Raw genomic sequence first — 27686 nt, 5'->3', positions numbered from 1 at the left:
TGTGTGTGGGGGGGGGGGGGGGGGGGGGGGCAGTAGTGAGAGCTAAGTTACATCCAGTTATTGTTACTCGTCTGAAGGGGCTGCCAGTGGAGGGGGGGTAGAGGGGGGAATCAATTCAATTCAAAGGGGCTTTATTGGCATGGGAAACATGTGTTTACAATGCCAAAGCAAGTGATATAAACAAAAATGTAATAAACGATCAGAAATGAACAGTAAACATAACACTCACAAGAGTTTCGGAATAATGATTATATTATGTTATATTATGGCTACACGGTGTTATAAAAATGTGCAAATGGTTAAAGTACGAAAGGGAAAATAAATAAACAGATAAATAAAGGTTGTATTTAGAACAGTGTTTGTGCTCCACTGGTTGCCCTTTTTGTATGGCGACCGGGTCACAAATCTTGCTGCTGTGATGGTACACTGTGGTATTTCACCTAATAGATATGGGAGTTTCTAAAAAAATGTATTTGCTTTCGAATTCTTTGTGGGTCTGTGTAATCTGAGGGAAGTATGTGTCTTTAATATGGTCATACATTTGGCAGGAGGTTTAGGAAGTGCAGCTCAGTTTCCACCAAATGTTGTGGGCAGTGGGCACATCTTCTCTCGAATGCCAGGTCTGCCCAGGGCAGACTTTCTCAATAGCAATGCTCACTGAGTCTGTACATAGTCGACGCTTTCCTTATTTTGGGGTCAGTCACGGTGGTCAGGTATTCTGCCACTGTGTACTCTCTGTTTAGGGCCAGATAGCATTCCAGTTTGGTCTGTTTTTTTGGTTAGTTCTTTCCAATATGACAAGCAATTATCTTTTTGTTTTCTCATTATTTGGTTGGGTCTAATCCTGGTACTCTGTGGGGTCTATTTGCGTCTGTGAACAGAGCCCATAGAACCAACTGACTGAGGAAACTTTTCTCTAGGTTCATCTCTTATGGAAGGTTTGGGAATCGCTTCCTTTTAGGTGGTTGTAGAATTTAACGGCTCTTTTCTGAATTTTGATTAGCAGGTATCGTACTAATTCTGCTCTCCATACATTGTTTGTGTTTTTACGACTGCTGGGTTTGGTTTGTCTCCTGAAAAGGAGGGAGTGAGGGGGCGAGAAAAGGACGGAGGCAGATAAAGAGCTTTTTTAAAATTGATCCTTTATTTAACTAGGCAGGTCAGTTAAGAACAAATGTTTATTTACAATGACAGTCTACCAGGGAACACTGCTTTGCTCAGGGGTAGAATGACAGATTTTTACCTTGTCAGCTTGGGGATTTGATCCAGCAACCTTTCGGTTATTGGCCCAACGCTCTAACCACTAGGCAACCTGCCGCCCCAGCTTAATGGGCAAAATGCTGGAGGTGGACAACACTTGCTCCCATTGGTCAGTTCTGATGAGGTAGTTGAGATCCTAGGATTATATAAATGGTTTTTTCTTCTGATTTCTGTAGAAAATCCTATTTATTAATTAACGTGGATGTTGATTTAAGGCAGCCCTCCGCAATTCTCTGATTCAGACTGGTTGGGTCAAATGCGGAAGACACATTTCGGTTGAATGCGTTCAGTTGTGCGACTGACTAGGTATCCCCCTTTCCCTTCCCTAAAGGACTAAATGCTCCATTATTATGATAACTAACAGTGAGGTATTGTAACGGTTGGTCAACGTACCGTGTTGTGTGATTGTGGTAGCTAGTTAGTGACACTGTGGCACACGTTGATGATGTAATGCCCAGAAACATTGCATCATTCTGCTGTCATGCAGTCATGTTTTTTTTACTTTATAACATTTTATTTAGATAAGGTTATTATGTTATTTTACTGTACATGACGTAAGATGTTTGTTTGTCACACGTCCTGTTTTAATAAGAAAAGGAACCCAACTCCAGTTCCTAGTAGTCTTAGCCTTTTCACTGGAATACAACACAGTCGTTTTGATGTCTACCTTTTGATAAGTGGCTGACTTACTACGTCCCTGTTTAGTGTTTCACTTTCTAACTTCCTCCAATTCTGTCTCTCCACTCTTCTATTTACTGATGAGCCAAAGGACAAGTCTTCAATTCTCGACTATAAAACAGGTTTAAATGTTTCCAAGAGGATGTTCCCGCAAGGATGTCCTTGATTCAAGATTTTGTGGGGACTTTTTTTTGTTACAAATTGATGAGAAATATTGACCGACTGTAGCAGAGTGTCCTTGCATTAGGATGTTCCTAGTAAATAGCCTAGTTCCTTGTAGCGCTTCTTTCTTCAACTTTAATGCCGCACTGCCAGTTTTGTACTGACAGTTAGGGGGAGTCTCAACAAAAAAAAAGAAAAAAAAAGAAGTTGACTTGGTAGATTTGTGAGCAAAAAAGCCCAGTTGGTATTATTTCAGCAGTTAGTCATGTGATTCTTTTGTTTAGCGTTGGCTCAGCCACACATGGTGGTAAATGAGCATCAGTAATAAATTCACTGCAGAGGAATCGCCAGAGACCCGTGGAATAGTAAATTAGTATTACTTCCATAGATCAATGATACGCTCATAGCGGCTTGGGAGATGTATGCATCCCTTACCTGGGATTGGATGCCTACAGGTTCCCCGTTGGGGATCCTACAGTACTCAGTTCTGAAGTAGAGGAGATCAGTTGGTTGGTTGATGGGCGTACTTTTATAAAAGGCAGCAGCGTTCCCGAGTCTGACCCACCATCCAACCAGAAGGGTTGTTTTATTTTCCTGCGGATCACAAAGGCTGGAAAAGCAAACCGGTAAGAAAACAAAAACAGGGGGATCGAGACGAGAAAAAGTGGAGGATATTTAATTAGCGGTTGTCCATTCTCTGTCCGTTTTGGTCTCCACAGGGCAGAACCCACACACAGGGAAGAGCAGTGGCTGATGGGTGCTTGATTTGGTCCTGTGTTTTAAGTAAAACTAAGGACGGGGTAGTGGATAACACACATACACACAGAGAGAGAGAGCGCGCATAGGGATGATGGGTATACACATGGAGTGTACAAATTATTAGGAACACCTTCCTAATATTGAATGGCACCCCTTTTTCCCCTCCGAACAGCCTCAATTCGTCAGGGCATAGACTCTAACAAGGTGTCGAAAGCGTTCCACAGGGATGCTGGCTCATGTTGACTTCAATGCTTCCCAAAATTGTGTCAAGTTGGCTGGATGTCCTTTGGGTGGTGGACCAATCTTGATACACACAGGAAACTGTTGTGTGAAAAACCCAGCCTGACACCTTCTACCATACCCCGTTCAAAGGCACTTAAATATTTTGTCTTGCCCATTCACCCTCTGAATGGCAGACATACACAATCCATGTCTCAATTGTCTCGAGGCTTAAACGTCCTTATTTAACCTGTCTCCTCCCCTTCATCTACACTGATTAGAAGTGGATTTAACAAGTTACATCAATAAGGGATCATAGCTTTCACCTAGATTCACCTGGTCAGTCTGTCATGGACAGCAGGTGTTTCTAATGTTTTGTACACTCAGTGGCGAGGTAGGGAAGAGGGACTGGTGTAATGGAGGACAGCGGGCAGGGTGAGAGGTAAAGAGAGGTGTAGAGTGAAAGACTGTCTGATGAGAGAGTTCTCTCCTGCAGAACTGTAGGCGTTAATGGGTCTGTTGCTGTTTGCCAAGTCACACTGCTCTGGCTGGCCCTCTGAGGTGCCCCACCTCACACACATGAACACGCACACACACCTACTTGATGCTCATGCACACACACGCAGTCATTCAAGCACTCGCGGGCACAAGTATGCAGACACATACTCATGCACGCACGCACACACACACACTCACAGTGCAACTCAATTGTATCATTTTGGTTATGTAACACTGGCTGAATGGCCAACCCCCATCATTGTGCGCTGAGGCAGAGAGAGGAAAAGCGGGGGGACCTAGCAGAGGTAGAGGGAGGTAAGGAAAGAGGGGGAAAGGGAGAGACACATAGGGAAAGAGTTTTGGGAGAGAGATTGAGAAGATCTATTAGGATCTCTTTTTGCCTACCTTGGGCTAGTCTTCCAAGAGTTAGGAAAGGAGGAGAGTGAGTGGGCGAGAAAGGGAATGAGATAGGGGGAGACTGAATGGGAAAGAAATGGGAGAGGGGAAGAGGGGAGCACCTGGTATTAGCATCTAGCGTTAGCATTTAGCATAGTCTCTGACGTTCTGGCATTAGCGTCTAGTGGTACCTAGCGTAGCACATAGCATTAGCACCTTGCGCCAGCATCTAGTGTAGAAACTTGCATAAGCATCTAACATGTTGTTGTCCACAGAATGGGTTTACTGATGACATCAGCCACACACACTCCCGTAGCTGGCTATATTGTGTTCGGTGTGAGACCCGAGGACCAGAGCCCCAAAGTGCTGTACTCTTCTCTCTCTTTGTCTCTCTACTAGTGAGGTCATCATCTGTCTCTCTCTTTCTCTATGTCTCTCTATCCGATCGAGGTTCCGTACCCTTCCGTACCCACTGTGTTCCGAGTAAGGTTCCATACATACCCTCACACATGTGCTGACAGTGTGGTGATGGGGTGGCCCCAGAATTAATGCTGGCTCATTTCTGTCTCTGGGCCTCGATCAGGTGGTGAAGCTGGAAGAATTTTGGAAAACTATTCTGTGACGTTGCCATTTCCGTATTGGTGAGACCCATCACATTGACTGACTACAAGTTGGACTGAGCAGATGACACTGATCAGGGGAATCTTCCCTCGTCATACTGTAGCTGCCTGCCTGGGCCTAGCTCCTAGCTTTTGCTTTTTGGAGCCCCTTTAAAGAGGCAGAGACCCCATTCACAACAAAAACAAAACATCCCCCACCCTGCCTTGAAGTAAATACTGATCCGACTATAATGGATAGATAAAAAACTATGTACTTAAACCTGTACTAACCCCCATTCATTTGTCTTATATTAGTGATTACTTCAAGGAAGAGACGAAGGACGGATACAATACCCAAACAAAACCAGCGATTCTGTTCTGCTCAGTGTAGCTCACGTCTGGAACAGGGTTATGAATGGCTGCCGCCGTGGCTCCCAGAGTGGTTCAAGTGATCCCGTGTCCGTATTTACATTCAGTAAACTGCTAGTTTACACAAGGAATGTGTCCCAAATAGCACGCTAGTGCACTACTTTTGACCAGGCCCCTATGGGCCTTGGTCTAAAGTAGTGCACTATAAAGGGATCCGGGTGATATTTGGGTCCTACACCAGGAGGGCTGTAAGGCTAGTGGACACACAAGTGGCTTTTTATGTGCTTCATAAACATTTTTTTTACATCCCCCAAAAATACTTTGAAATTGTATCGTTGACGTCCCCTCAACTCATGTAAAACACTCAACTTAACGGGCTGCCACAGTGATATTAAAAAGGAGAATTACGGACGGAGGGAGAGTGGAGTTTTTTTCAAAAGAATGTCACTTAGAAGTCAAGGGCACTCAAAGTCCACATGCAGTCAGGAGTCTGGACGTGGTGTTTTTACCCCCTATAGAACTGGAGAGCCGTACAGAGTCACGGAGGTTTCAGTGTGGGATTTCATGGCCGTGAGGGACGACACTGAGGATGAGGAGAAAGGGGTTAGTGTGCGTGTGCGTGCGCTGTATGGTATGTCCCTGTGCGATTGGTTGGACAATGTGTATAGCTCATAAGTAGCAAGTCGTGATTTAGCAATGCAGGTTATTTTATTTTTTATTCTGCCTCGATCACTGGTTATGAGAGTAAACCGAAGTGTGCTATTGAAGCTACAGTTGAAGTCGGAAGTTTACATACACTTAGGTTGGAGTCCTTAAAACGTGTTCTTCAACCACTCCACAAATTTCTTGTTAACAAACTATACTTTGGCAGGTTAGGACATCTACTTTGTGCATGACAAGTCATTTTTTCAACAATTGTTTTACTTATAATTCACTGTATCACAATTCCAGTGGGTCAGAAGTTTACATACACTGACTGTGCCTTTAAACAGCTTGGAAAATTCCAGGAAATTATGTCATGGCTTTAGAAACTTCTGATAGGCTAATTGACACCATTTGAGTCAATTGGAGGTGTACCTGTGGATGTATTTCAAGGCTGACCTTCAAACTCAGTGCCTCTTTGCTTGACAGCATGGGGAAATCAAAAGAAATCAACCAAAAATGGTAGTCCTCCACAAGTCTGGTTCATCCTTGGGAGCAATTTCCAAACACCTGAAGGTACCACATTCATCTGTACAAACAATAGTACTCAAGTATAAACACCATGGGACCACGCAGCTGTCATACCACTCAGGAAGGAGATGCATTCTGTCTCCTAGAGATGAATGTACTTTGGTGCGAAAAGTGCAAATCAATCACAGAATTACAGCAAAGGACAAAAGTATCTATATTCACAGTAAAACGAGTCCTATATCGACAGAACCTGACAGGCCGCTCAGCAAGGAAGAAGCCACTGCTCCAAACCGCCGTAAAAAAGCCAGACTACGGTTCGCAACAGCATTGGGACAAAGATTGTACTTTTTGGAGAAATGTCCAATGGTCTGATGAAAAAAAAAATAGAACTGTTTGTTTAAAACTCATTGTTATGTTTGGAGTAAAAAAGGGGGAGGCTTGCAAACCCAAAGAACCCCATCCCAACTGGGGGTGGCAGCATCATGTTGTGGGGGTGCTTTGCTGCAGGAGGGTCTGGTGCACTTCACAAAATAAATGGCATCATTTTCTCTACTATTATTCTGACATTTCACATTCTTAAAATAAAGTGGTGATCCTAACTGACCTAAGACATGGAATTGTTACTTGGATTAAATGTCAGGAATTTTGAAAAACTGAGTTGAAATGTATTTTGTATGTAAACTGTATGTGCTAAACGTGTCGTCTCACATGGTGTTATTGAGGTAAACTATTGTGCTCACGCCATTAGTTTGCGTCTCCTGCTGTATGTATACTGCATAGATATGTTGCTCAGTAGTGATGTCATCTCCTATAGTCGGTGGATAGTGTTCATTAGTCACATATGGGAAACGAAGTTCAGTTGGTTTGAATGCCATTGGCAAACATGTCTACATATATGTGTCGGATGAAGAGTCATTCTGAGAACAGAGCGTTTTATTTTAGCAGAATGTAAATAATGCCCTGGCACACGGTCTCTAAAAAAAGAAAGGAGGGAGAGAGAAAAAAAGCTGACCACATGTAAGAAAATCCATGGGAGAAAAGTATGCCTTTATCTTTTAATAAAGGGAGGAGAAGCCAGGAGGCTACATGAAATGACTGTGTAATAGCAGAGGAGAGGAGAACCTTCTGAAGACTTAATTCACTTAATTATAGCAGTGAGCAGAGCGGGAGAGCAGGGCGGGGGGGGGGGGGGGTGGGGGGGGGGAGAAGAGAGGAAAGAAAAAAGAGGGCGAGCAAGCAGGAGAGAGTGAGAAATGGAGAGTTAAACTCTGATGAGAGCTTAGCTAAGTATACAGGTTACAGGTGTATACACAGCCGTGTGTGTGTGTGTGTGTGTGCATGCTTCTAAGGCCGTGTTTACACAGGCAGCCCAATTCTGATCTTTTTTCCACTAATTGGTCTTTTGACCAATCACATCAGATCTTTTTCAGAGCTGATCTAATTGGTCAAAAGACCAATTACTGGGGAATAAAAATCAGAATTTGGCTGCCTGTGTAAACGCAGCCTGTGTGTGTGCACTTGTGTGTGTGTGTGTGTGTGAGTGAAGCTGTACAGATTACACACATTGTGTACACCAGGAGGCTGCTGAGGGGAGCACAGCTCATAATATAGCCTAGAATGGAGTCAATGGCATTGTGTCAAACACATCAAACACGTGGTTTTCATGTGGCTGATACCATTCCATTGTCTACATTCCAGCCATTATTCTGAGCCGCCCTCCACTGGTGTACATACAGTATCTAACAGTTGGACCTAGTGTTCATGCTGATCTATCCTGAGAAAAGTCACTTTCCAGACTGCATGGTGAAATCTTCTTTCCTTTAAAAAAAAAGCTGGCAGATGTACGTACCCATTCTAAACATAGGCTTCTTCTTCCTCTCTGTCCTCTGTGTCTAGACGCCAGGCTCTCCTCCTCTCCTCGTTGTAGGCTGTGGTTTCTGTCCACTTGGGTTGGATTGTACCCTCTTTCTCATGCTCAGGGCCAACATGTAGCCCGTTGAGCCAGCGGCTGGGCCGCACACTGTGGCTCTGGCTTTAAGTCAGTGCCTGTGTCCTAATTGGCGCCATAGGGTTCTGATCATAAGCAGTGCACTATGTAGAGAGTAGGGTGCTCTTTGAGACTCCAACTAGCTCTGGGTAAGTGTAAGTGTTTATGACAGACAGGCCATATGCATGGCATGGCAGACAGCTAGAATTTTTAGAGTTTCTGACCTGTGAGTTTCATGTTTTGTTTACTTTAAAATGTACTGTAATAACTTTAGAGGCAACTTTACATTGTTATTTCAGTCATCTGTTTACTTGCGCAAAGACAAGGCCATATCTTTCTATAGTTCTCCTACAAATATATTATGGAGATTCACATTGTTATCTAGTAGCTGTGGAAGTAACATTACTTGAAATTCCAGAGGGGTTTTGAATGAATGAAGCAAATGGAATTACTGATCAGAACATTGTTTTATTTTTGCCCGATGCTACACATGTACAACACCACCATATTATTGTTTTACTTCACAGAAACCCTTGAACAGTGTGTGAAAGAGTAGGAGTAGAAGGTTTTAGTGTGACAAGACATATGACGTTGTGGAGTAGTGTCTGCCTTTTCCCTTTTCATAGGGACTTGAGCACACTGCTACTCTGCTCTGTTTTTCAGTGCTCTACTCATTTCTACTCAACTCTGCTCTGTTGTGCTCTACTCCACTCTGCTCTGCTCAGGGGAAATAGTTTTTGTTGTTGTTGATGTAAACAGCCCAATCCTCATCATTCCTCTCAACGTGTGTGTGTGTGTGTGTGTGTGTGTGTGTGTGTGTGCGTGTTTTACGTTAAAAGAGGGAGCTGCGCTTGCCTGTAGGTACATTTTTGCTGTCATCAGGCAGGCGACTCCCTACACTGCAGCGCATGCCCAAATGGAGATTCTTTAGCAGGGATCTCTTTCTTCTTGAAGCGTCTTACCAAGAGCTATTAATTATTAACGTAGATGGCTAACATCAAAGCGTCTGAATTGAATGGACTACAGCCAGAGCCTGGCAATGGAGAGCTGAAACTGGGTGAGAGGGAAACACACAGAGAACAGAATAAGAGAATTCAGTCTTCGCCTCAGAAGTTTAAACGCATTTATGCAGTTGGGGAAAAAATAAACGTGTTAGCGCCTATAAAGTGGACACGACTGTAGACCTAAAGAAAGGACTAGCCAAAGAGTTCTATTTAACCCCATTAGAATCAACTCGTTGGTCTCTGTGTGTGGATTGCATACTGCATTCCGTATGTGGAGTACTACTTTGTTGTGAGTCAGTTTGTTGTTGATCGATGGTGAAGCATTAGTGAATCATTCATCCCCTTCTACCAGGTGAGAACCTGTATTAAAGAACACACACACACACACACAGTGCCAGCTCACTGCACACTTCCTCTAGTCAAAATGAAGGTGAATGTGGATTGAGGTGGAGGGTTGCCAGTCAGCCTGGCCTGGCCAGATGTGCAGTACCAGTCAAGTTTGGACGCACCTACCTACGAAACTGGCTCTCATGAGGACCGCCACAGGAAAGGAAGACCCAGACTTACCTCTGCTGCAGAGGATAAGTTCATTAGCGTTATCAGCCTCAGAAATTGCAGCCCAGCCCAATGATCAAGTAACACACATACAGAACTTTTCAGTCTCTCGATGTGCAAAACTGATAGAGACATACCCCAAGCGACTTACAGCTGTAATCGCAGCAAAAGGTGGCGCTACAAAGTATTAACTTAAGGGGGCTGAATAATTTTGCACGCCCAATTTTTCAGTTTTTGATTTGTTAAAAAAGTTTGAAATATCCAATAAATGTCCTTCCACTTCATGATTGTGTCCCACTTGTTGTTGATTCTTCACAAAAAAATACAGTTTTATATCTTTATGTTTGAAGCCTGAAATGTGGCAAAAGGTCGCAAAGTTCAAGGGGGCCGAATACTTTCGCAAGGCACTGTAGCAACTGTTCAGAGGAGACTGCGCGAATCAGGCCTTCAAGGTCTAATTGCTGCAAAGAAACCACAACTAAAGAACACCAATAAGAAGAAGAGACTTGCTTGGGCCAAGACACGAGCAATGGACATTAGACCGGTGGATATATGTTGTTTGGTCTGATGAGTCCAAATTTGAGATTTTTGGTTCCAACCGCCATGTCTTTGTGAGAAGCAGAGTAGGTGAACGGAAGATCTCCGCATGTGTGGTTCCCACCGTGAAGCATTGAGGAGGAGGTGTGATGGTGTGGGGATGCTTTGCTGGTGATACTGTCTATGATTTATTTAGAATTCAAGGCACACTTAACCAGCATGGCTACCACAGCATTCTGCAGCGATAGGACAGGTTTGCGCTTAGTGGGACTACAATTTGTTTTTCAACAGGACAATGACCCAACACACCCCCAGGCTGTGTAAGGGCTATTTGACCAAGAAGGATAGTGATGGAGTTCTGCATCAGATAACCTGGCCTCCACAATTACCGGACCTCAACCCAATTGAGATGGTTTGGGATGTGCTCAGCATATGTTGGAACTCCTTCAAGACTGTTGGAAAAGCATTCCAGGTGAAGATGGTTGAGAGAATGCCAAGAGTGTGCAAAGCTGTCAAAGGCAAAGGTTGGCTACTTTGAAGAATCTCAAATAAAAAATATATTTTGATTTGTTTAACCATTTTTTGGCTACTACATGATTCCATATGTGTTATTCCATAGTTTGTCTTCACTATTATTCTGCAATGTAGAAAATAGTACAAATAAAGAAAAACCCTTGAATGAGTACTGTAGGTGTGTCCAAACTTTTGACTGGTACTTTACGTTCCATGTGTGTAGTTCCATTCTCCTGGAAGGTCTTTTGGCCCAATTGATGAAAGGTTCCACTTCATGGGCCCTTTACACGCCATGTGTCTTCCGCATCAGAGAGGTGCGGGGGTCTGCCTTAATAAACATCCATATCTTCGGCACCCGGGGAACAGTGGGTTAACTACCTTGCTCAGGGGCAAGTTACTGGCCCAACGGTCACTAGGCTACCTGCCGCCCCTTCCAATGTTTGTTTACAAAATGTATAAGTAAAATTATTCAAGAAACAGTGGGTACAGAGGGATGAGGTTTTGGCTTGCCTGTTGACATCACCATGAGTTAAATAGGTTAATAGGCCAACAAGCAAGAGATTTACAAACCTCAATAGCAGCTAGTTTTCAGTTTTCCCGTCCCCACTCAGACCATTCTCAGACGGTCTTAGCAAACTTCTTACTGTGATTGTTTTAATTAAAATGGTCAAATAAACAAAAATAGCTTCTTAGCAAAGATCAATTTGCTCTAGGACTGTCTGGGAGACGTCTGAGTGGGGAGGGGAAACCCAGTTCTCTGATATTATGAGTGTGATATTTTGAGTGGGGTTCGCTAAGGACCGCCCTCTGATTATTATCAAGCATGCTTCTCTTCCTCACTCTCTTGCGCGCAGGGAAATGCTGTGAGATATCTCACTCATAATATCAGAGAACTGAGGTTACACAGGTACACTTAAGTATTCTTTTTCAAATATATCTCACATGTGGGGATATGGTTAAGTTGCGTATCGCAACACATGCTCTCTGAAGCCAGGGAAGTCCCTACATAGCAACCCTCGGAGGTCCCGAAACTAAGGGAGTACTCCTCTAGGAGAGGGCCCTTCCAAGCACCCTTGCCATTATAAATCAATATAATGGTCCCCGTGACCTTGACAGACCTTGAGCGCCTATAGAAGACAGCCACTCAATTTTGAATCTGGACACGGTCCGCTTGTAGACATTAAGGAGCCCAAACTCCACTGGAGGATGGGAGAACGTGGTCATCAGTCCCCAACTCCTGTGTGCTATCAAGGATTTCCGTGACTTGATCCCATCGTCATCCTCGTTGTCCCTTAACTCGCTTTCCCTTGACACTACTTCGACAGTCAGGGGAGGGAGTCGAGGCTATCCATGACCTTGCCCAAACTGGGCTCGGTTGTGGGGAGCTGAGCCTCAGCTGTCGCTTTTGGCTCAGAGGCATGAGGGGGATAACGAGATAAAAGCACATTTCAGCCTCCTCTTCAGACCTGCTGTAGTAAGCAATCTGCAGTGCTTACAGGACTCGGGGTCCTCGAGCGCCTCCTAGACATGTTCCCTACCCAAGCAATTAATGCATAGAGGGAGGGAATCTTTCCCCGCTATCATGAAGCCACAAGCACAAGAACGTGGGGGTTAGAGTGCTGGGCTAGGCTCATCCTGGGATGGGATAGCAGTGGCCATTTCAATGGATAAGGGGGACCGAACAATGCCTGTTGTAAAAATAACGTGCAGAAGGCATAGGCTAGCTAGTTAGAAGCCCTGCGGCTGGCGGCTAGCAAAAGAGTAGCTTGTGTAAACAGCGACACCAAGCTAGCTAGTTATAGCACAAGCAATATTGAGCACTTTGTAACGCTATAGCTGCGAAGCTAGTGGGGCGTAAGCTAGCTAGCAGCCACCTAATGGTGAAGGTGTGCTGTGGCTAGCTCAGTGCTGGCTGAAGGAACCAGAGTGACCGAGTTAGCATTCAGAGAAAAATGCTCCCGTGACCGACGGTGCCGTGAAGGCAGAGGGTGGGTCTCGCTAACACAATGGGTGAACGAAGCTTAACTAGACAATAGAAGGGAGCTAGCAAAGCTACCGTGTTGCAGTTAGGGTATGCTAGTGAGGTTTGCTTGCCTCTCAGCAAGCTAGCCAAGTTAGCCAAAGCCTTGCAGCATGGGCTAACTGAGTCTCAATAGCTAGCAGTGACACTAGCTACTAACGGAGACTGAGAAGTAGAAATTTCTACTTAAATCAAAAACCTGGTTAGAAGTCAACCTCTCAACAGGGTCTGAAGACCTATGCTCGGCAGCGATACCCTTCACGGTTCACTTGTGAGCTGGCAACCGGTATCCAGTCGATATGAGGAGAACTAGAGTAGTGACACTTCGTTTGAGGAAGAGAAGTGAGAATAACCAGAGGGCGGGAGAGTGTCTCCTTTGATCCTTTGATGGAATTGAGGGTCACCTCATTCGCCGCTTTGCCTGTCTGTCTCCAACAGAGTGTTTTAGATTAATACTTTCGAGAGTAGGCGATCCTTAGTGAACCCCAAATGTGAGATATCAAAATGAACAATTCAAAGAGAACTGAAAACGAGCTGTTACTGGCAGAGTTTTGGAACTCTTTGTCTTATTGGTCTGTTAACTAATTCACCACATGGTGATGTCACCAAGCAGGCCAAAACACCATCCCACCAAAACAGGCAGCTCTTTAGTGTGTCCTAAATGGCACCCTATTCCCTTTTAGAGTGCACTTCTTTTAACCAGAGACCTGGGCCCTGGACAAAAGAAGTGCACTACATAGGCAATAAGCTGTCATTTGGTATACTGGTCTGTCTCTCGTGACACCATGTAGTAAGAAAGAAAGTTGAGAGACAGACCACATGTGCTCATCCTTCCAAAGTTATCATCGTGTTGTTTACCTCTCCATGGACTGGGGTCGACACCCTCGGTCATCTCTCGCTCGCGCTTTCTCTCTCTCTTTCTCTCTCTAGCTGCTGGGCCTAGCTGCTGCTAGAGTCAGGCCATTCAAAGTCACACAACCCCCTCCAGTGGCTGGGAGTGAGAGTGCAATGTCTTTGGGGGGAAAATACATTGAAACAACTGAGTCTAAAAAGCATTATAAGGACACCTGCTCTTTCTATGACATAGACTGACCAGGTAAATCCAGGTGAAAGCTATGATCCCTTATTGATGTCACTTGTTAATTCCACTTCAATCAGTATTGACAAAAGGGAGGAGACAGGTTAAAGAAGGATTTTGAAGCCTTTTGAGACAATTGAGACATGGAATGTGTATGTATCATTCAGGGTGAATGGGCAAGACAAAATATTTTAGTACCTTTGAACGGGTTATGGTAGTAGATGCCAGGCGCACCGATTTGTGTCAAAAACAGTAACGCTGCTGGGTTTTTTACGCTCAACAGTTTCCCATGTATATCACGAATGGTCAACCACCCAAAGGACATCCAGCCAACTTGACACAATTGTGGGAAGTATTGGCGTCAACATGGGCCAGTATTCCTGTGGAACGCTTTCAACACCTTGTAGAGTCCATGCCCCAACGAATTGAGGCTGTTCTGAAGAAATTGTATTTATTTTTTATTTGACCTTTTATTTAACTAGGCAAGTCAGTTAAGAACAAGTTCTTATTTTCAATGACGGCCTAGTAACAGTGGGTTAACTGTTCAGGGGCAGAACGACAGATTTGTACCTTGTCAGCAACCTTTCAGTTACTAGCCCAACACTCTAACCACTAGGCTACCCTGTTCTTAATTTCTTGTACACTCAGTGTAGACACACTTTGGATGTTACGCAACAAAACTGACGAGTGCGCAACTATGGGGCAAAACAGACTGGGTTGTCTTAGACTATTGACAGCATGTAAACTATATTTCATCTCCAAATGTTTATTGAAAACACAAACCCATTTGAACCCACACACTTGTTGTTCAATTACATTCAATTACATTGGTTAGCTAGCTATAACAAGCTACAACGTCCTGAACCGAGCCACCTAGGATTCCCCACAAGGCAGCTTCTTGTCATCTTTGCAAGCTATTTGTCCGTTCAGAATCATAACAACACACACCTTCCGGCTACATTGATGCGCGTGCATTTTTTTTGTGCCAACACGTCTATTTCTCGACCTCAAAGATCTTGTCTGTCTGGCTCTCGGTTTCAATTTCCATTTCAGATGTACTTATTTGAGTTCAAGGTGATGTTTGTAAACAAAAGTAGAGAGTGAAAGTAGTGCCTTCATTTGAATGATTGATGCATATCTAATGATTGTGTTTCTCTCTGTTTCTTGCAGGCGAAGCGAGCGGTTCAGAGGGGAGCGACGGCTGTCATCTTCGACGTGTCCGAAAACCCTGATGCCATCGATCAGGTCAGTATACACACACACACACACACACACACACACACACACACACACACACACACACACACACACACACACATTCGAAGTCTCCACTTATTCAATGAAGGAAACAGAGAGGCTAAGCTAACATGCTAAGGCTAAAAACATATTCCTCTCCATTCAAACACCCAAATTCTTGTTCTCTTTTCAAAGACCTTCTGTCCTAACAGACCACTGTCAACTGACTGAGACATGCCCTGCTATGACAAGCAGGTTGTGTGTTTGCCCAACAATATACTTTTTTTCCCCTTCTGGTCAAACCCATGTGGATGAAGCAGGCTCATTCAACTATTAGGGGCTTTGAGTCTAGCCTAAGGACCCGTCCCAAATGGCACTCTATTCCTTATATGGTGCATGGAGCTCTTGTCAAAAGTAGTGCACTATATAGGGAATATGGTGCCATTTAGGATGCACACTGAGTCCTACCCTGTCTGCCTTAAGAACAGTGTACTGTGTGAGAGAGACGTTAAATTGATATTCAGGTTAGGGTTTTACTCAACCATGACCGTGCTCTGTGGAGCTCATAACTGCAGAGGTAGTTTAGAGCTGCTACTGCACACCAACACATTACCTCATCCCCTAGTACCCCGAATAATCCAAGTCTCTCGTTCGCTTTTATCTCTCTCTCGTTCGGACTCTTTTTTTTTCTTTCTCTTCTCTCGCTGATTTTTTTCTCTCTACTTCTTTCTCCTTCTCTTCCTCTCTCTCTTTGTCTCTCTCCTTCCATTCTACCTGAGCTAGTTCCTGTTTCTATGTTGTTGGCTGGTGAGCTCCCTGTCTGTAATACAGAAGTCTGTCCTCCGCCCTCTAGCCTCCACCGGTGCAGCGTCGATAGCAGCTTTGTCAGAGAGAAGAATTCTCCTGTGGTATTCAGCCAGGCCCAGAGCACCAGGCCCGGACATGCAGGTTTCTCTGTGTTCAGGCCTCCAGGCTGTAGGCAACAGCAGCAGTGTAGCAGCGACCCACAGAGATAAAAGGCTTGAGAAGGGACCACATGAAAGGCAGTGTGGCCCGCGGGGTTAAATTCCCCTAAGAGGGTTTCCAGTCGCAGCTGCCCAATCGGTACAGACACGACCCACAAGGCCGAGGGGCAGGGAGGAGGGGTTACAGAGAGTTAGAGTTAACGTACTCCGGGGGAAATTAGGAGGGAGAGAGAGGGTTAGAAAGTTAATGTTTTTAACCTCTCTTTTTTAAATTGTTCTTGCCATTTACATGATCTATCTACTGTTACGAAGGCTTTAATTTAATGTAGAATTAAACATGATGGTTTTTGATAATAGAGAAGCACTTTTTTTAAGTTCCATTGGACTTTGAGTGGTTGAGTATCTCATCTTTCAAATTCACTTTGTTCTTCAATTCAAGCACATGCAGCATAACTTTGCTAGAAGTGTTGGCACTTTTGAGAGTCTAGTGTAGATTAACTTTGTAGATTGCAGGGGGAAAGAACACAAGCAGAGGCAGAGATGTGAAATTGCCATTTGCTATACTGTAACCAGAGCGAGCATATTTCACTTGGTAACATGACGACGGGAAGAAATTGAAAAGTGAATATCCCTGGTATTTCCCCTGGCCTTTCTAAATTACAGACGAGAGAACAGGGAGGGAGGGGAGACGACAGAATGGAGAGACTAGAGAGGACCGGGAGGGAGGCTGAGAGACTAGAGAGACCAGATAGGGTAGGAAGGAAGGGAGGCTGACTGATTGGAGAGACTAGAGAGGAGGGGGAGGGAGGGAGGCTGACAGACGAGGGAGGGAGGGAGGGAGGCAGGCGGACAGTCTAGAACAGGGGTGTCAAACTCATTCCATGGATGGCCTAGTGTCTGTGGGTTTTGGGTTATCCTTTCAATTATGACCAGACAACCAGGTGAGGGTTGTTCTTTACTAAAATGGGGACCTTAATTCATTAAAACCCAGAGACACTCGGCCCTCTGTGGAATAAGTTTGACACATGGACTAGAGAGGGCAGGAAGGGAGGGAGGCCGACAGCAAACTGGAGAAAGAGGAACTCAGTGGAGGAGGCAGTCCACAGTTTCCACATCTCTCTCTCTCTCCTACAGGTTATTTTCTCAATGGGAAATAAAATTAGAGAGTATGTTGATGATAGGACACAGTTCTTATTCTTAATTTACAATACTGAAGGTTGATGTGGTGTGGGCCGGGCCAAATGTGGAAGCTGGCCGTGTCGGCATTCTCCTACATAGCTGACCCGTTGTGTGTGTGTGTGTGTGTGTGTTCTCTTGTATAGCTGACCTGTTGTGTGTTCTCCTTTCCTGCAGCTGAACCAGGTAGCGGAGGACCCTCTGAAGAGGCCAGTGGTTTATGTGAAGGGGGCCGATGCTGTTAAGCTGATGAACATAGTCAACAAGCAGAAAGTGGCCCGTGCCAGAATCCAGCACAGACCACCAAGGGTAAGAGCCAGACAAGCCAAACCAGAACTACTGGGAAGATGCTAGATGTGTGTGTGTGTGTGTGTGTGTGTGTGTGTGTGTGTGTACGCACACACACAACTGCAAGTGAATGGACTAGCCAAACCATATTTTGATCATAACTCTTATTTAAACCCTACACACTTCACAAAGCACTATACTGAGTCTAGTCCCGCAGCTAACAGTTACAGACATGGGAAGACATTCTTCTAGAGAAATCTGAGCCTCTCCTTTAGTCCCTCGCTCTCTATTCTTCATTATATCACAACAATTTTCACACAGTCGTTTTATCAATGGACGGTGCCAGGGGTGCATCTATGCCCAGTCCTGTGCGTCAGTGCCGGTGTGCCTGCACGTGTGTATGCAAGCATGTGTGTGAGATGTCTGCCTTGGGCTGTAATAGACATAATTTAACAAACCACTTCTCCCCCTGTCTCCCTCCCGACAGCAGCCTACGGAGTACTTTGACATGGGGATCTTCCTGGCCTTCTTCGTAGTGGTATCTCTGGTCTGCCTCATACTGCTCATCAAGATCAAACTAAAACAGAGGAGAAGCCAGGTGAGCGAGCGCACACACACACACACACACACTTGCGCAGCTAACCTTGTGGTGACATACAATTCAGTCCCATTAAAAATCCTATTTTCCCTAACCCCTAACTTGTACCCTAACTTTAACCTTAACCCAAAAACCTAACCCTAGCTCCTAGCTCCTAACCCTAAAACTAAACCTAATTCTAACCCTAACACTAATTCCTAACCTTAACCCTGAACCATAGGAATAGCATTTGACTTTGTGTGGACTTCTGGTCCCCACATCTAGTTAACCTCTTTGGGCTGAGATTCCGTGAACGGGATCGATGTGACAACAGCCAGTGAAAGTGCAGGGCGCCAAATTCAAAACAACAGAAATCCCATAATTAAAATTCCTCAAACATACAAGTATTTTACACCATTTTAAAGATACACTTCTTGTTAATCCCACCACGGTGTCCGATTTCAAAAAGGCTTTACAGCGAAAGCAAACCAAACGATTATGTTAGGTCAGAGCCAAGTCACAGAAAAACACCAAAGAGAGGAGTCATAAAAAGCAGAAGTAGAGATAAATTGTTAATGGCTCTCTGGCAGACCTCTGACTCCTTCCCCTCTCATTCACCCCCACTTCACAGTAGAAGCATCAAACAAGGTTCTAAAGACTCTTGACATCTTGTGGAAGCCTTAGGAAGTGCAATATGACCAATAGACAATGATTTGAAAACCTACAAACCTCAGATTTCCCACTTCCTGGTTGGATTCTTTCTCAGGTTTTTGCCTGCTATATGAGTTCTGTTATACTCACAGACATCATTCAAACAGTTTTAGAAACTTTGGTTTCTATCCAAATATACTAATATGCATATCTTAGCTTCTGGGACTGAGTAGCAGGCAGTTTACTCTGGGCACCTCTGGGCACCTTATTCATCCAAGCTACTCAATACTGCCCCCAGCCATAAGAAGCTAATATTTAAATGAAGATAATATTTAAGACGGAGAATAGTATGTTCAATAGGGAAGATAAATAATGAAGTGTGCGCACCTCATTCACACGCCAACAAGGCTACTTTTCTAATGAGAGACATCTTGTAAAAAAAATATATTCCAAAAGGATTTTCCTCGGGTTTACGCTTGCTATATCAGTTCTGCTATACTCACATGCATTATTTTAACAGTTGTAGAAACTTCAGTGTGTTTTCTATCCAATGCTACCAAGTACATGCATATCCTTGCTTCTGGGCCTGAGTAACAGGCAGTTTACTTTGGGCACGTCAGTCATCCGAAATTCCGAACAAAAACCAGTCTTCAAAACAGGTTTTAACATCTAATTAACATTGATGGAGAGCAGCACAGTAGCAGGTGAAATCCTGCCAGCACACCTGTGTGTGTGTGTTAGACAGAGGAACACACTCCAGGTGACTGCTTTTGGGATTAATATAGAGAAACCTGCCAGTGTGTGTGCACACGTGTTTCTGTTTGCGTGTGTGTGTTCCTGATGAGCCATGTCGACTTCCTTGAAGTGTTAATTAAAATAGCAGTTTGTCACACGTTACGAAACCTCTTTCCAGTTGAGTTCACACTGGGGCATGCTAAGGACACTCTGTCCTCAACATATTGCTGACTCTATGTAGGCTACATGACCATCACTGTACCTGTCTACCAACACTGTACCTGTCTTTATGTACCTGTCTACCAACATTGTACAGTGCCTTGCGAAAGTATTCGCCCCCCTTGAACTTTGCGACCTTTTGCCACATTTCAGGCTTCAAACATAAAGATATAAAACTGTATTTTTTTGTGAAGAATCAACAACAAGTGGGACACAATCATGAAGTGGAACGACATTTATTGGATATTTCAAACTTTTTTAACAAATAAAAAACTGAAAAATTGGGCGTGCAAAATTATTCAGCCCCTTTACTTTCAGTGCAGCAAACTCTCTCCAGAAGTTCAGTGAGGATCTCTGAATGATCCAATGTTGACCTAAATGACTAATGATGATAAATACAATCCACCTGTGTGTAATCAAGTCTCCGTATAAATGCACCTGCACTGTGATAGTCTCAGAGGTCCGTTAAAAGCGCAGAGAGCATCATGAAGAACAAGGAACACACCAGGCAGGTCCGAGATACTGTTGTGAAGAAGTTTAAAGCCGGATTTGGATACAAAAAGATTTCCCAAGCTTTAAACATCCCAAGGAGCACTGTGCAAGCGATAATATTGAAATGGAAGGAGTATCAGACCACTGCAAATCTGCCAAGACCTGGCCGTCCCTCTAAACTTTCAGCTCATACAAGGAGAAGACTGATCAGAGATGCAGCCAAGAGGCCCATGATCACTCTGGATGAACTGCAGAGATCTACAGCTGAGGTGGGAGACTCTGTCCATAGGACAACAATCGGTCGTATATTGCACAAATCTGGCCTTTAGGGAAGAGTGGCAAGAAGAAAGCCATTTCTTAAAGATATCCATAAAAAGTGTTGTTTAAAGTTTGCCACAAGCCACCTGGGAGACACACCAAACATGTGGAAGAAGGTGCTCTGGTCAGATGAAACCAAAATTGAACTTTTTGGCAACAATGCAAAACGTTATGTTTGGCGTAAAAGCAACACAGCTGAACACACCATCCCCACTGTCAAACATGGTGGTGGCAGCATCATGGTTTGGGCCTGCTTTTCTTCAGCAGGGACAGGAAAGATGGTTCAAATTGATGGGAAGATGGATGGAGCCAAATACAGGACCATTCTGGAAGAAAACCTGATGGAGTCTGCAAAAGACCTGAGACTGGGACGGAGATTTGTCTTCCAACAAGACAATGATCCAAAACATAAAGCAAAATCTACAATGGAATGGTTCAAAAATAAACATATCCAGGTGTTAGAATGGCCAAGTCAAAGTCCAGACCTGAATCCAATCGAGAATCTGTGGAAAGAACTGAGAACTGCTGTTCACAAATGCTCTCCATCCAACCTCACTGAGCTCGAGCTGTTTTGCAAGGAGGAATGGGAAAAAATGTCAGTCTCTCGATGTGCAAAACTGATAGAGACATACCCCAAGCGACTTACAGCTGTAATCGCAGCAAAAGGTGGCGCTACAAAGTATTAACTTAAGGGGGCTGAATAATTTTGCACGCCCAATTTTTCAGTTTTTGATTTGTTAAAAAAGTTTGAAATATCCAATAAATGTCGTTCCACTTCATGATTGTGTCCCACTTGTTGTTGATTCTTCACAAAAAAATACAGTTTTATATATTTATGTTTGAAGCCTGAAATGTGGCAAAAGGTCGCAAAGTTCAAGGGGGCCGAATACTTTCGCAAGGCACTGTACCTGTCTACCAACATTGTACCTGTCTACCAGCACTGTACCTGTCTACCAACACTATCTACCAATACTGTACCTCTCTTTATGTACCTGTTGTGTACCATTATTCCCAGCCTGACCATTTCTATCCCTCCTCTCTCTTCTCCATCTCCCTCTCCCCATCTCCAGAGTTCTATGAACAGGATGGCCATCCAGGCCCTGGAGAAGATGGAGACCAGGAAGTTCAAGGCCAAGGTCAAAGGGCAGCGCGAGAGCAGCTGCGGGGCATCGGATTCACTGAGCAGTAGCTCCACCTCCGACTGCGCTATCTGCCTGGAGAAGTACATCGACGGAGAGGTGCGAGAGAACACACACACACACACACACTGAATACTATTCATAAAGAAAGAGCCTTATATCAGAGTGGCATTTTAATTGGAGTGGTATTTGAAAGTGGTGAGTTTATGGCACATGGTCAAACTGACTTGAATTTCGGAAGTCACTGTAGAAAGATGTTTCCTAGACCCTAATCTGGGACCTTTGAAGGTTTACAGTAACAGCATTGCTAATCATGGCCCAGCCTGGGGACATCAGGGGACCAACCCAGAGCCCCGGGCCCCCAGGGGACCCAGTCAGTGAGTGTGTTATGTGTCGTCTTGGGAAACCAGGGGAAGAAAACACACAACAAAGCATAGTCGTGATATAAAAGGCTGAATGGCATCAAAGGGGTTTGAGCAGTGAAGTAAGACAAAAGATGGGAGGGAGAGAGCCCAAAGAGGAGATGAGTCATGCTAAGGGGCAGTGGGAGAGGAAGGGTGAGAAGGAGAGTGGGAGAGAGGGAAACGACGAGAGAGACGGAGGGAAAAACTTGAGCCATCTCTGTCCAAGAACGGAATAATAACGATCCTTCTTTGTGTCAGTGAGTCTTGCTGTGTTCTGTATAAGGCTCTCTCTGGCTCGGCCAACGGCATGGTGTCAGGTTTGAGAATAAGGGGGACTGGTGTAGTTTGAGGGCTCTGTGCTGTCATGATGAGTAGTGTAGTCTTGGGTTTGATGGTGAGGTTGGATTTGTTCAGTGTAGCTGTATACCGATGTATAATGTGACACCGGTAAAGAAGAGAAACCTTCTTGCTGCTTTGCTGCCACCTGTTGGCCATTCATCCATCAAACGACAATGATGTCCTTCGATGGCATAAGCCTTTTAACTAACCTTTAACTCTTCTTCTTCCCCCTCTCCTCCTCTCCCCCTGTTTCTTCCTCCTCCTCTTCTCCTGCTCTCCTTCCCCTCAACAGGAGCTGCGGGTCATCCCCTGTGCCCACAGGTTCCATAAGAAGTGTGTGGACCCTTGGCTCCTCCAGCACCACACCTGCCCTCACTGTAGACACAACATTATCGGTGAGTTGGTACACACTGGCCGCATCCCAAATGGCACACTACTCCCTATGGGCCCTGGTCAAAAGTAGTGTACTATATGGGGAACAGGGTGCCAGTGGGGGAGCACCTGTGGCTCTCTAATGAGAGTTTCCAGCACTTTTGTTAGACGACACAACCCACTAAAACAGTTCAAGCAAAATGCAGTTGATTGTAAAATACCCTTTTCATGAAATAAAGTAAATATTACAACACATGAAACTGTAACTGTAACAAAGTTAACCTTTGAAAGACTCTTCTTTGACTCTCTAGGTTAACCTTAATCAAGCACTCTCCCTCTTTCACACCCCTCTTCTCAGAGCAAAAGAAGGGGAACCCCGGCCCTGTCTGCATGGATGGCAATCCCATCCACAGCCGGCAGCAGAGGGTAGTCCTGCCCGTCCACTACCCAGGCAGGGTGCACCGTGCTGGGCAGGTGACTACCTACCCCACCCGCACCTCCATGGACCCCCATGGTAACCCCATCACAATGCTCACTGTGGACCACCACCCAGACCCCCAGGGCCTGTACCCTCCCCAGTCTGCCCACGCCGGGGCCTTCCTCCGGGGCTACCACCCCCACACTACCATGCACCTGGACCACTCCCTCAACCCCCACCACTGTGGCCTGGAGCACCAACACCGCGGCCTGGGCCTCAACCCCCCCACCTACCCCCAGCACCAGCAGTCCGGGCCCCACCATGGAGCCTTCAAGAGGCCCAAATTCCATGGGCGCAGCTTCTCGCGTGCTGCCTGCTACTCGCAGTATGAGACCATGTACCAACACTACTACTTCCAGGGCCTGACCTTCCCCCAGCAGGGTGAGGGGGCTGCAGGCGTTGTGGGGGTGGCTGGGGGTGCCGGGCCCCACAAGGGCCACCACAGCAGGGCCTTCCAGGGGGGTCTGCTCTACCCCACGGTGGTCCACATGGCCCCTGCTACCAGCTCCAGGATAGGGGAGGCAGGGAGCGGTGCCTCAGGCCTGGGCTGTTACCATGGCCACCACTCTGTGTGCAGCGGTTACCTGGCCGACTGTCCGGGCAGCGACAGCAGCAGCAGCAGTTCGGGCCAGTGCCACTGTTCATCCAGTGATTCTATGCTGGACTGCACCGAGGTTAGCAACCAGGGGGTGTACGGCTCCTGTTCTACCTTCCGCAGCTCCCTGAGCTCTGACTACGACCCCTACGTCTACCGCAGTAAGAGCCCCTGCAGGGGTTCGCAAGGGGAGCCAGGGGCCACAGCCGCAGGGGCCTCCACCGGCTGTCCCTCCACAGCCGAGGACTCCCTAACCCCAGCTCCCTCGGGGGGCCAAGATGGCTGCAGCCTACAGCCTCCTCAAGGAGCCTGTGGGTTCGGCTCGGGGGACCAGCTCTCCAGCTGCAGTCTGGAGCCCAACTACAGCAGCCGCTCGTCACTGGAGCAACCCAGGGACACCAGCACCACTAGCACTACCTCAGCCGGCCCTCTAGAGGGAGCCGCTGACAGAGGGAAGGGGGGGCAGACAGGGGAGGAGATAGGGGGGAATCATGTCCTGGGGGGAGTAGGAGCAGGGGCGTGTAGCTGCTGTTTCGAGGTACTCCCACCCAACATGGAGTGCATAGGTCAGCAGGGGCAGGACTCGGACACGGCTGGGTCTCTGGCCTCCTCGGGGCGTGGCTGTCACAGGGGGGCGGAGTTCCATCAGCAGAGCTCCGCCTCTCAGCATCAGCAGAACTTTTACGGCCAGGGGGAGCACCTGTTAGCTCCGTCGGAGCAGGTGAGTTATGAGGGCCTGCCCTGCTTCTTCTACAAGGAGATGAAGGTCCACCGGGCCACAGGGGGGCGCTATAACGAGGATTATGCCGTGAACGTGCAGTACGCACACCACGCTGCAGACTCAGACGCCTGCTCCGGACAGGGCTGCTGTGGCGAGCTCAGCCAGAGAATACCCATAATCCATGAGGACACAGACTGTGAGCCGGGCTTGGGGGCGGAGACCCAGAGCAGCCTACTGCTAGGCAGCATCATCACGGGGGAAGGGCAAGGGGGCGAGGGGCGGACTGGGACTCGTTGGCGGGTGGAGCCAAGTGAAGGGGGGTACTTTACTTCAGGACAGTTCAGAGGTCAAACTTACCCCACCCAGGAGGAAGAGACCAGGGCCCTGTTCCACCCCCGGAACGCCACTAACCACGATGCGTCGGGAAACAGTAAAGCTACAGATGAGGGGCTTGGGGGTATATGAGGAGCCCAGAAACAGCCTCTTTGGTACCGAACCAGTCAGTTGTTCATTCAGTCAATCAACAAACCCTCAGTTGCCTTGTTCTAAGCCTTGCTCGCTGAGCTCTGAATGTTATAATCCTATATGGTGATGGTGTGGATTTCTACTGAAAATTATATGATGGCCTGCCTGGTGTAACCAGGCCTATCCAGTTCATTCCTGTGGCTCAGCCCACCTCGTGGCCCCACCAGCAGCTTCTACAGGCTGTGATAGAGAATCAGGCTACGACATATGGGTGGAAGTTCAGTGGTTGGCTTGGCAGGGGCACAACACGACATGTAGGCTACTACCACATACCATCAGTGCCAGCCAGGGTCAGTCATGAGACCCATTAGAAGATCAACTAATTGTGTTAGCTGGGCCCAGTTTGTGAGATTGTATTTTCTGATTTGGTGAGTTGTTTTTCTTCACATGATATCGAAACTCCATTTTGTGCAAAACGATTGAGGATTTCTTTCCCTTTTTTTCCCTCTTCTTGTTAATTCTTATTACACAAATGCCTGGATGTACATGCAGTATGTATGCACTATACGTACAGTCAGGTCAAAAATGATTGGCACCCTTGTTAAAGATGAGCAAAAAAGACTGTATACAATAAATAATACAAATACTGAGCTATATTATGTTTTCGGGACTTGAACCTGATTGAAGACCTGTGGTTTGAATTGAAGAGGGCTGTCCATAAGTGCAGATGAAGGATATCAAGGATCTGGAAAGATTCTGTATAGAGGAATGGTCTAAGATCCCTCCCAATGTGTTCTCCAATCTCATAAAACATTTTAGAAAAAGACAGTGTTGTTATCCTCACAAGGGGAGAGTGCTTGAGTACCAATATTTTTGACCCCTATCTTTTTTTGTATTACTTGTTAAATAAAGTATCTCCCTCTGAGCAATAGTATTAGCATAAAATACGTCTTTTTTTGCTCACCTTTTAGACCTGACTATGTGTGTACTGTACTGTACTTATTTTATGACATACAGTTAGTTACCTATACAGCTTGAACAAACCACCAACTCAGATGAAAGATTATGTAAGAATACCAAAACCTTTCCTTTTTCTTTTTTTAGGGGGTTTGTTGGGGATTCGGATCTTTTGGTAGTTGGAGGACAGCCAGTGTCAGTCAGTCGCCCACTTCTCTCATTGAGAAGATGAAGCTAAGCTATACAAACTACTCTACAGTTCTGTCTGTTTGTGGTATACTCAGTCCAACACCAAGCCTTAGGCCAGCGAGCCATACTTACTATCTGGGGCGGGACTGTGTCACTTTTTGGTTGAATAGAGGTCCACATAGTGACAATGTTTCTCTGAGTTCCTCGAAAGAGATTTGGAAATCTTCAAAGGATTGGTTTCATATCCATTTTAGTTACTATTTCTAGTTTAGAAGCTCATGTTTTTTTTTGGGGGGGGGGGGGGGGGGGGGGGCAATTACTCATCTAGCCTCCTCAACACTTAAGCTCTAATGTAGATGGTCGTATGAGGCTCTTGTGTTGCTTAAAAAAAATAGGCCAAAGGAAAAAAGTATAATTCACAAGGGATCTCTTTTATACTGTGGCTGTGTGTTTTTGTTGATGTATTTTTTTACAACACAGTTACAAAAAAGGCAGCACATCTGATTTTAGATTTTTTTTTTTATGATTAAATCACACAATACACACCATGCTCACAAACAATATCAACGTTGTTTGTTCATTCATACCTTCTTTCTGTTTGTTTTACAGACTGTATTCTACTGTTTCTATGAAATGTACCCATTCTCTTCACAGAGGCATTTGTTTTGAAATAACAATATTTATATGTTAACCCAGAGCCCTAATAAATTAAAGATATTGAGAATCTAATCTTGCCTTTACATAGAGATGTGTTGCAAATGAACATTTGGGGGTACGCAAGTCACTATTTAATTTGTTTTAATTGTTTGTAGCACTTAAGATTATATAAAAAGAAAATGTGTACAAAAAAATGCTTTTTAAAAAACAATTTAAGAAATATAATTATTTTCTCCATCATTACCATTTTAAAAAGGTTAGAAATCAATCTGTATATTTCTGTATCTGTATAGCAGCACATTTCATAAATGGAAATATGTTCTCTGAATATTTATTTACTAATATATTTATCTTTAAGCCATGTCTTATGTTGTGTATGAACATTTTGGAGTTGTTATTTGGTTGCTTTCTTTGATAAATCACTAACATGAGACTTTGTAAATACATGGTAATTGCACATAAGACGATTTTAAATATTCTCTGACCAAAAACTGATTTAAAAAATGTAGTTATCATACAGTTTTGTAATTAAAGTGTACAAAGATCTGTAAAATATACAGTTTTATTCAAGTAAATAATGTTGTGGCATCTTTCTTCCTAACCATGTCATCTTAATTCATCTTAATTCACAACAGTTCAATTAGAAGTGATGTCTTAAGTCTGGGATACATCTCTTTTGGGAAGACCATTTTTGGAGGAAAGTATCTGTGGAATATTTCAAAGCATGCAACTTAACTACAGTCCAGACAAAGACTATGATTAACTGTGTACACACTGCAGTTTTTGGGCTTGACAGCCAAAGTTAGAACTGAAGTCCCTGCTGTTCTGTGCCTGTACACACACCTAGGTTCAAATTAGAGGTCGACCGATTATGATTTTTCAACGCGGATACCGATTATTGGAGGA

At 45.1% G+C, this 27686-nt stretch overlaps 1 protein-coding gene across 2 annotated transcripts in view; it reads left to right on the top strand.

Moving 5' to 3' along the window:
• Positions 1 to 27350, top strand: part of znrf3 (zinc and ring finger 3) — a 114283-nt gene extending 86933 nt beyond the window's left edge. Inside the window, exons 3-8 of one of the 2 annotated variants that reach the window (XM_036980190.1) lie at positions 14978 to 15052; positions 17362 to 17493; positions 17963 to 18070; positions 21535 to 21702; positions 22639 to 22741; positions 23077 to 27350. In XM_036980190.1, the coding sequence (XP_036836085.1) occupies positions 14978 to 15052; positions 17362 to 17493; positions 17963 to 18070; positions 21535 to 21702; positions 22639 to 22741; positions 23077 to 24977 (2487 nt within the window). In that variant the 3' untranslated portion in view covers positions 24978 to 27350. Of the gene's footprint in view, positions 1 to 14977; positions 15053 to 17361; positions 17494 to 17959; positions 18071 to 21534; positions 21703 to 22638; positions 22742 to 23076 lie in introns of both variants that reach the window. The other variant, XM_036980189.1, reaches the window with a different exon arrangement.
• Positions 27351 to 27686: the final 336 nt, after the last annotated feature.

This window comes from Oncorhynchus mykiss, chromosome 6, assembly GCF_013265735.2.
Source record: "Oncorhynchus mykiss isolate Arlee chromosome 6, USDA_OmykA_1.1, whole genome shotgun sequence".
Taxonomy (NCBI): Eukaryota; Metazoa; Chordata; class Actinopteri; order Salmoniformes; family Salmonidae; genus Oncorhynchus; species Oncorhynchus mykiss.
Note: the sequence above shows the minus strand (reverse complement) of the source record. Positions and strands in the feature narration are given on the sequence as shown.